The sequence below is a fragment of the Carex rostrata genome, chromosome 7, assembly GCF_964058835.1.
Source record: "Carex rostrata chromosome 7, lpCarRost1.2, whole genome shotgun sequence".
Taxonomy (NCBI): domain Eukaryota; kingdom Viridiplantae; phylum Streptophyta; class Magnoliopsida; order Poales; family Cyperaceae; genus Carex; species Carex rostrata.
Window position 1 is genome coordinate 2844106 of NC_135924.1, and position 10744 is coordinate 2854849.

Sequence of the window (10744 nt, forward strand, 5' to 3'; positions counted from 1 at the left end):
AACATAAAAATATTATTTAATAATTCAGATCGACTGTTTAAACCTTGAATCAGATATACAAAATCTGCAAACACCCAACTTACTTTATTTGAACTTTGAAGTAAAATATAACTTTTATTTCATCAAATACCCAACTCACTCTACTGTATATACTTATCAAGTATATTAGTACAAGTGCTATGTCATGAATCAACTAATGGCGACTTTTATATTTGGTGATTCATGCTTAATATCTACAAATCACACACAAATTACCCTCCTCCCAATATTGTTAGATTCATATCAAATTATATTGAGAACAAGGGTGTCTGTAAGTAACTACACTAACAGCTATTACTAACAGCCATAGCTAAATAATGAATAACATACTATAGACTAGTCCTGACAATGTACATATGATTGTATCACTTTCGTGCACATGTAGCAACTTATTTAAAAAAACACTAATTTATTCAGTCAGGTGCCTTACCTTAGTACAATTCGAGGAATCAGCTTCTTGGTTGACATTTGGCTCTGCTCTAGCTAATATACAATCCCTTGTTCTTCTTGCATTCCTCCTAACAGGTCTTGAATTGATGCAAATCTTCAAAAAATGAAATCTATGTGATTGGATGTCAAGGTAAGGTCATTCTTGCATATTTCATGTTATTAAATAATTAAAAATCAATAAAATACCAAATTAGGGAATTTTACCCACACATCCAAACCAGCATCACCGTTAGTAGTAATATGAATTCGTTGTGGTTCAGTGACCAACCTTCTCAGTCTTTTCGAAAGTGGCAAATGATCTTGGACCGACATTGATGAAATTAAATTACAAATCAAAGAGTAAGGAACCTTTAAAACTACAAATTAATGTTTAAAAAAACTAAAGATCTAAAACCAAACCCTACAACCATATTATCCTAAAAAACCCCAAACTAGAAAACCTAGAAATTAAGATATAGACAAGGTGTCAGTTGCAGGAATCTTATGACGAAGAGCGCTCGATCGGTGTTGTTGAGGTGGTGGGCAATGAGTGTTATTGTCAAGACGAAGTAGAGGCGGAGAAAGTGAGTTACCTAGATATGACCTTTAATTTCGAGAGTGCGCTAGAACACTCTGTGTTGTTGGATATATATTTTTTGACACCCTAGCTCCCCCTTTAACTGTAATACCATCGGCTATGTAGTGATGGTCAGTAGTCCCATTGATGGCGGTATGTGGATAAATATGGTGGATAAATGCAAAGAGTACGCACGTATTTATTAATATAGCATTGTCGCTATCAACACCTCTCCGATACCATAGAGGATGGGCCTCATTTACGGTTTGAGATTAAATATCATAGCTTTGGGATTCGGACTAGCAATATTATTGGGCTTTGTGATTCGTGCCAAGTTAAAAAGAACAGTCTAGATCCATTAATTGTAAAAGATTCCCTTGTGAAGTATTGAAGAGGATGTAAATTTGAGTTAATTCATGTAAATTCAAGCAACATTTACTAATTAATTTATGTAACTGTGCAATTAATCCACATAAAAGTTAACAAGTTGTGCATACAATTAATATAGATAAACAATATATGAGGAGAGATCCACTTACAATTAACATTTGTTGATACATGTTTCTTATAAATTGATATTTCTTAGGCAATAGGTAAACAATCATAAACAAATATTAATTGTAAGTGGATCCCTCCTTATGTGAACATGTTTCGTTGATATTTCTTATAAATTGATATTTCGTAGTGATTTGCCAATTCTAATATTGGAGTTCACTAATTCAATACAAGGAGCTTGACAACACTAATCGAATTGTACATGCAAGCAACATTCACTTAATTTATCTAAATGTGCAATTAATCCGCATAAAAGTTACCGAGTTGTGCATGCAGTGGGTAAACAACATATATATATATATATATATATATAGATAGATAGATTAAAGGGCCTGTTTTAATTTGCTTCTGTGACCGTCCGATCTCCTTCAAAAATCATGTAAATTAGAGATGATCAGATCTAAAAATGGCGGAACAGGAGATGTCCAGTTAAGCACCCTTTAAATTTGTGAAGTAAAATTTGGAGCTGGACATCTCCAATTTTCACCACAGACCTCCCCGTCCCAATCTTCCTCTCTTCCTCACGCAAAACCTAAAGAGAGAGAGACGCGATCCTCTCCAACCCCGACCCTCTCTTCCTCTCTTCCTCACGCGAAAACCCAAAGCAAGAGAGGGAGGGGCGCTCCTCTCTAGCAGCAGCGGCAGTAACACCGCCGCTTTCTTCTTCACCGCCACACTATTTCTATGGGCGGCATCGATAGCCTTCGTAATAACCTTCAACGGCCGTTGTGAGCTGATGGTCATCACCATTGGTTTCTTCTTCTTCCAAACGGCGAATTTTGTAATTCGTCGCTTCATCTCTGAAGACCCCCTTCTTGTAAATACCTCCGTCTCTCTTCTCCATTCCCCTCTCATTTCTGCCACAGGTAGGTCAAGGCACCTAATTGCTCTTCTTTTGTTTTGTTTCTAGCAATTTCTTGTTACTTTGTGGAAATTTTGCTTCTATCTCATGTAGGAGTTTAAATTTGAAATTCTAATTCTAAAGAAAAAAAAAAAAGCTTATTGGTGAAATTATACGTGCATAGCATAGAGAAGATTAACCAGAAGCATGAGATCTTATGAATTCTTCCAATTGGTATTTGGTACTTACTGAAATTTAGCTAGAATAATCAATTATGATGTTTTCTTACTGAAATTTAATTAGCTATCTACATATTGCAGTTGTATATATACTTGTAAATCAATGGATAATGAAAGTTCTGAGAGAGATGTTTACACACGAGGAGCTAGTGACTGGTACTTTGTATGGCGCACATTGGGCACTATGCTTTTCATGTGGGTACTTTGCATATGACCAATTGGATATGCTTCTGTACAGGTTGTATAGCGGGTTCATACCCGCAATCCTTCTGCACCATTTGATCCTTTTGGTTTGTTTCACACTGGCTCTCTATAAGGATGTTACAATCAACTATCTCATTCTTTCGCTTGTATGTGAGGTACATTTGTCTTGAGTTCTGACAATCAATTATCTTTTAATTTTCTGCACTTTAGCATTACACATTCTAGAAATGTTTATTCTAGCTGATGGTTCTTTTTAAGAGTGCCTTGTAGTTTATACCGCTATATATACAGGATCGCTCCCTCCTAAAAATAAAAATAATATAAAATGTAAGAACAGCAATACTACAACACCCCCAGAAGAACCCATAACAATGATAAGGCAGAGGAGCGGAGGGAATAATATTGCTCTTTTCCCATTTCCTTTTGTTAACTCTTTTATTAATCAATTTCCTTTTATTTCAGCTTCATTCTATATTTCTACATACAAGGAAAGTGAGACGAATGGCAGGGGTACGAGATGTAAACAGCCCACTGGTCTGATTTGAATGGGTTCTTAATTGGTGGACCTTCATCACTACTCGGCTTGTATGTCACATATTAATAGCTTACAAGCTAATTATAGATGCGCATAAATTTGATATAGGAATTGAGCTTCCATTAGCTCTCTTTGGCATGGTTGGTATGAACATTTTAATTGTATTTTTGGTTCTTGATTTGTTCAAGGCTTTTCAAAGGGAGCGGAAACAACAAAAGCATCAAGAGTACGTAGTTGTCTAATTCCTTTGCTTTTTTCCTCTGATTGAACTTTGTAGTCACTAGACTATACAATTAAACCTTTTAAATGTGCTTATTTTATTAGTGGCTCGCTGTATTTATTTGCATTATGATATAATTAGTCCTTTTTTTCTCATTTTTTTAGTCATGTAAAGCTAGATTTGTTTTGTACTACTTGCACTGACTTGAGATGCACAAGAAAGTTGTAAATGTACTTTGTTATTGTTCCTTATTCGATAGAATATAATTTCCACAATGCGCTTGGGTGGGAAATGCAAGAAGAAAATGATCTAGTGCCTTGATCAGAACAAGAAGAAAGAAGAGAAGAGGCTGAAAGAAATAGAACATTGTTATTTTAATTTCTTTTGGTTACATAGTGATCGAAGACTATAAATAAATTAAAGAAGAAGAACAATGCTATGTTAAATTTTATTTTTTTCCTCATGCTGTGCAATTTCTATTTAAGATGGTATTTATGAAATATGATTCAGAAACTGGGTTTATTGTTTTTCTGTTTACTGTTTTTCTGCATATTTTTATATGTTGCTATTTACTGAATTGCCCAGAATCAAGCCCCCAAGTTGGATAAAAATGATAAATCCATACATGAAAACAAAGCAAGCACAGTATATCAGTCACAAAGCACAGTATATCAGTACAAATGGTAAAAATGATAAATTCATATATCAGTCACAAAGCAAGCAACATACGCAATTCATGTTTTGACATTTTTTTGTACTATGAGGAGAATTGTACATTTTTCACACAAATCATCAACAACACTTGTACCACTAATTCAAAAAGAAAAAAAAAAGGCTAGATAAAGTAACCTCAATAGAGATAAAAAAAGAGAGAGGAATCTCAAAATGCTAAAACATAAAACTAATAGGTAAAACGTGCTTAAAACTTCATGAAACTGGACAAAGGTAAACAACCACATATTAACAACACACATTCAAACAAATCAAACACATTTCGGTTCGAATCTTATTCAAATCAAACACAGTATATATAGAGATTGGCTATTCTACTTCCATAAGCATATGAGAGCATATGCTTATAACTCATTTTTGCATTTTCAATGTCCAAATGGTTGATCTCAAATGCTCAGCATGTTCTCCATATTAATATGTGTTTGGAGACCAAATTTTACATTTTTTGGAATTTTTTTACTGTTTTTTCAGAATTTTTCAAAACAGGGTTTTTCATTTTTTTTTTTTTTATGACTGTTTTGAAAAATTCTGAAAAAATAGTAAACAAATTCCAAAAAATATAAAATTTGGTCACCAAGCACATATTAACATTGAGAACATGTTAAGCACTTCAGATCGTTATATATATATATATATATAGAGAGAGAGAGAGAGAGAGAATGCCTAAGCTCAAATCATTTGTTACTGGACTCAGGAACAAACGATTCAGTTCTCTGATTTCCGAAGTTCAAATGGCCGATCCAAACCGTTAGATGTTTAATCTATATTAAAATGTGCTTGGAGACAAAATTTTATATTTTTTGGAATTTTTTTACTATTTATTAAGAGGGTTTGAAAGTCGCTGTTTTTTTATGGTGCAGAATTTTAATAAAAACAGCAACTTTCAAACCCTCTTAATAAATAGTAAAAAAATTTCAAAAAATATAAAATTTTGTCTCCAAGCACATTTTAATATAGATTAAACATCTAATAGTTTGGATCGGCCATTTGAACTTCGGAAATCAGAGAACTGAATCGTTTGTTCCTGAGTCCAGGAACAAACGATTTGAGCTTAGCCATCCTCTATATATATATATATATATATATACATACACACACACATGTATGAATCATAAAGATTGTGTGAAGATTATATATATTATGTGAACATGTTTTGTTGATATTTCGTAGTGATTTGTCAATTCCATTGAAGTTTACCGTTTCTAATTCTATACGTGAAGCTTGACAACACCAATCGAATTATACATGCAAGCAACATTCACCAATTTATCTAATTGTGCAATTAATCCACATAAAAGTTACCATGTGCATATATGCAACATAAACACTCAAATAAACATTCATATATAAAACTCATCTCCTTATTTATAATTATAACACAACAATTACAACACATCATATATATATGCAACAATTTCTTTTGATTTGACTAATTAATTCACTATATTTTATTAGACACTAAATTTATAATATCACTATTAATTATCTTGGTTAGGTTACAAAGAAACGGGTCAAACTAACTTTCAACTAAGAAAACATGTTCTGAACAATAAATCATGTATTCATCCCAAGTCTTCAGTAGTGTCGCAATGGACATGTGACAATTAATTAATCTATATAAAAGTTACCATGTGCATGCAACATAAACACTCAAATAAACATCCATTAAATTCATCACAGTATTTACAATTAATTACACAACACAACACATCATATGCAAACTTAATATGTAGGATCAATTTAATATATATAATTATAACACAACAATTACAATACATCACACACAGTAGTTGATTAATGGTAGGACCGATTTAATATAAAGCCAAACTTAATATTTTTTGCATTGGAAGAGATAACACTATTGCAGAACAATTAAATGAGATGAGTGTCACAAGCTGTCCAACATCCATGCAAAAACATTAAATCATGTTTTAATCCTGAGTCTTCGGCAGTGCAAAAATGGACACACAACAGTGGACTTACGTTGTTGTTTGAACTCTTTCACAAATCACCACTTAATTTAAAGAGAGTTTGTGTAAGAGATCAAACAACAATGCACTGTTATGTGTCATTCATACACTGCAGAAAACTCGAGATCAAAACGTGATTTAATTTAAAGAACATGTTTTGCATGAATTTTGGATAGCTACTGTGACACCCATCTCATTTAATTGTTCTGTCATAGTATTTTCTCTTCCAATGTAAAAAAATATATTAAGTTTGGCTCTATATTAAATCGATCATACCATTAATCAACTACTTGACATGAAGCAACAACACAACAATTAAAAAACATATCACAAACATCAACACACAAAGTATGTCCGACTAACATGAATCCCTGCAAAAAATGTTCTAAACATTAAATCATATTTTAATCTCGAGTCTTCGGCAATGTAAAAATGGCCATGTGACAGTGGATTTATGTTGTTGTTTAAACTCTTTCGCAAACCACCACTTAATTCAAAGGGAGTGTAAGAGATTAAACAACTGTAGCTACCGTGCTACAAAACCAACGCTCGACTCAACCTTTTAAATGTGATTTAAATTTTATTCGGAGTCGCCACCCGTAATGCAACGGGAAATACACAATCTAATTTATATATGCCCATGGATAAGCTAGGTTCGTGTCTTGGTTATGAATGTGGAAGGTGTTAGGCACCACATTCACCCGATAAATTGGTCTCTACTAATTCTAGCTTTCAAAAATTTATTTCAACAATAATGTATATTACAAAATGAGATAAGCAAGCTTGACAAACAACAATAAAAAGAAGGAAGAAAGAAGAAAAAAAACAGAAACAAAGCAACTAAAAGAGAATAAAAATTAATCAACAAGATTTCAAGCCACAATGATCTTCATTATTGTTATTAGCACGTCATGATAATTTCTTCGATGGCTTGGATGGATGGTTTTAGTATTTTGAGAACTTGGTTAATGGAATAACATAACAAGGATGTCACTCATGATTTTTGAGGGTCATTATGTTAGGGTTTCATGAGGATATTTGTGGAAAAATTATTTTTCTTCCTTGCTGTTTTTTTTTTCTGTGGGCTGGATTATGGACGTTTTGCTCTCTTTTTGTGCTTTGGATGCTCTAACCAACCATGAAGATGCAGTGGAGATGTAGGGAGCTATTTATAGGTGGAGTTGGAAGCCATTTGAAGCTTAAAATCATGCTTAATCTGCTGCAAGAAGCCATGCCCCACAGTTGATCCTGTTTTGAACAGATTTGACTAGAATTAGAAAAAGGCTGTGAAAACACTGAAATATAATGATTATAATGCAGGAGCAAAATCCAAACAATGCCTACAGTTACTTAGAAGGTTTTTCTTAATTTTAATGATCATTCTACACATCTTAATGATGTTTATCACCAAGAACAAGAGGAAACATAGCAGCAGGATTCTTGCTGCTGAAATTCAGAAATTTGCCTTATTCTTTGATCAATTCCAAGAGGATAAAAAGCTGAAAATTTGCAGCAAGGATATGACTAGACCATATGCATAAATGAGTTAATTTTATTGCTTTAAATCTCAATTTTTGTTGTTGAATTTGCTGCTGAAAAAATGGTGCTGTTGCTGAATTTTTTGCTGCTGATTTTTCTAGCTGCTGGAATTTTTCCTATAGTTGAAATGAAGTCATAAAACATTCTTAATATATGTAAATACAAGTGAATAATTTAGGATTTTAAATTTTAGGTCCCAAATGATGATTTTTTATATGTTTTTGGTGTTTTGATTTGCAATTATCTAATTTATTAGGAGCATATGATAAACAACTTCCTTCTTGTGAAATAAAATTTTTGGGCAGATGGATAGCATGTTTTACACCTACAAAATTCAGTAGGTATGTTCCCCTTCAAGGAAGATTAATTTAATTAATATCTAAGAACAACATCATGTGAAATAGGCAAAGATTGTGCTGAAATTTCAGGTGCAACTTGATCTTTTGACTTGAAATGACATGAAGAGCTAGAATCTAGCTGAAAATGAGTTACAACTTGTTCCTTGGCTGGTCCTACCACTTGCACAAGTGATGTGAATATAAATTTTATAATCATGACTTGTTATGTTGCTACTAAATCCATTTGGAACTTTTCTGAAAAAAAAAATTTTAAGTGTAATCATGCTCAAAGCTTATGAAGATATATTTTTCTGAATTTTTGTGACATTAAAACATATTTGCTAATTCTAGAATCATTTAAGTAAAGTGACTTGTGCACTAAATACTATCATTTCCATATTAAAAAGCTTTATTTTGGGGACGAAAACATATGCTTGATATAAATGGTAATGTCTTGCAAAATAAATCATGGGTTCTAAGAATTCACATATTTAAAAAAAATATTCTGATGGTTCGTAATTCTTTTGAAAATAACACTGCTAGGATATGGTTACATATATTAAAAGACTTTTTGATTTTTGCTATATATGCTAAAAGATAAAACATGGCCTGACTTTGAATACAGAACAACATTAATCTTATACGTGAGGCAATAATATAAAACGAGTAATGAGGGTGATATTCGAAAAACAAGCACGTTGACGATATGACCTTTATTTCTTTTTACGACAAGTAATTGCCTAGAATTTTGGGCACGTGGCAATTAATATGCATAATAGTTTCACCTATGTTTCGCCAAGTGCAACCCGTTGAGACTATCAAAACAAATTAATTTGCTGATCCTTAATTATTCTTATTTTCGACATATTTAGCTTAACTTTTAGAAGAGGATGCAAGAAAGAAATATATTTTATAAAATTCTTAATCTTAGTCATGTATTATCACATTTTACCCAAGTGCTAGTATTTATCTTAGGTTAAGAAGGAAATATCGTACTACATGTTTAGATAGATTATCAAAGCGAGGGTTGAATACTCGCTCCCGTCATAACAGAAAAGGTGACACTTGCTCAGAACTAGTGTTCCAGACTATCGAATATTTGTCCATGCTTGAACGATGCATTTCACATTTTAAGCTAAGATAATTAGCAAATTAAATAACTAATTCATATCATAATTTTGATATCTTATCTTAATTTTGCGAGATAATATTGTTTTTTGAAATGTGTTTTTCCCACCCTATATATATATATATATATATATATATATATATATATATATATATATATATATATATATATATATATATATATATATATATATATATATATATATATATATATATATATATTTTGGATTTTATTTTAATTTTGCCAGGTGCTACATACTACTAGAATTTATCTTAAAATCGTGAATAGGAAACTATCGATAATAATCATCATTAACGTGGATATAATTATTTTTTGAAGTATCTTTCACACTATTCTCGTGCTGAATTTTGTTCAACCAATAGTACACATCTTCAGCTCGAAACTTAGCAGTAAAAATGATGCTTAAAAAAAATTGATTGCAAAGCGTACCTCATTTTGCAAGTGCATGGAGATAACATTCTTCATTTGTCTTGAATTTTCCAACTTGCGCTTGGTGCAAGCACACATTTTTTTTTTATTGTCAAGATTACACAATTTAGGGTGTCTACAACAACAATGACTTGTTACATGCCATTTTTACACTGCCGAAGTGTTGGGATCAAAACATGATTTAATTTTAAGAACAAGTTTTGCATTGATTTTGGATAGCTTGTGACACTCATCTCATTTAATCAACTACTTTACATGAAGCAACAAAACAATCAAAAAATATATCACAATCAGGATCAACACACAAATCACAATTAATACTGCTAGTTGTTTCTTGAGAATCGAAGATACTTCTGCCTCATTTCGGTATATTGCAACTTGTCTGTAAGGTTGCATATGAGGATTATTTAAACTTAGGTTACTTAAATTGGCCGTGTTGTCACACCAACCCATCCATTGATTGCATCTTGGACATGTATAAAATTTTCTCTCCAGATTCTTTTTGGTCTTCGAAAGCATCACAAATTATAAGATTCTGATGAGTAACGACTACTTTGGCTACTCATTTCTCCTATACAAAAAAATAACATTAATTAACTAAACCCTAATTTAAATTAGTTGTTCCCTAATTTAAGAAACCATTCAAAGTAACGATTAAAATAAACATAAAATAAAGGAGGGAAGAGTGATCTAGCATACAAATTAATGACTCAGGAGAGGAAATGTTGATCTTTGTCCGTCGATTTGGGAAGTTAAAATTTGCAGCGAGCAATATAACACAATACTTAATTTGGGGATATACTGGAAAGCTCTGGAGAGATGAATCGATCGACCTAGGGTTTATTGGAATATATAAAATATAACAGCATCACCATCGGTTTAACATATTGAGTAGATAGTGTATACTAAACCCGAGGTTCTAATTATTTACAAAGCGTTGCCCCTGG

At 32.2% G+C, this 10744-nt stretch overlaps 1 protein-coding gene across 1 annotated transcript; it reads left to right on the forward strand.

Moving 5' to 3' along the window:
- The first annotated feature begins 1192 nt into the window (after nt 1–1192).
- LOC144556652 (uncharacterized) lies at nt 1193–3629 on the forward strand. Its single transcript, XM_078305039.1, has 4 exons — nt 1193–1198; nt 2067–2466; nt 2762–3039; nt 3347–3629. Exons 1-4 carry the CDS (start codon nt 1193–1195, stop codon nt 3422–3424), a joined length of 762 nt encoding a protein of 253 aa, XP_078161165.1. The 3' UTR covers nt 3425–3629.
- Nucleotides 3630–10744: the final 7115 nt, after the last annotated feature.

Bases quoted from the DNA above. Each gene is read 5' to 3' on its own strand.
- LOC144556652 (XM_078305039.1), top strand. The intron at 2,467-2,761 runs GTAGGTCAAGGC...TACATATTGCAG, and splicing joins CCCTCTCATTTCTGCCACAG to TTGTATATATACTTGTAAAT. The intron at 3,040-3,346 runs GTACATTTGTCT...CTTTTATTTCAG, and splicing joins TTCTTTCGCTTGTATGTGAG to CTTCATTCTATATTTCTACA.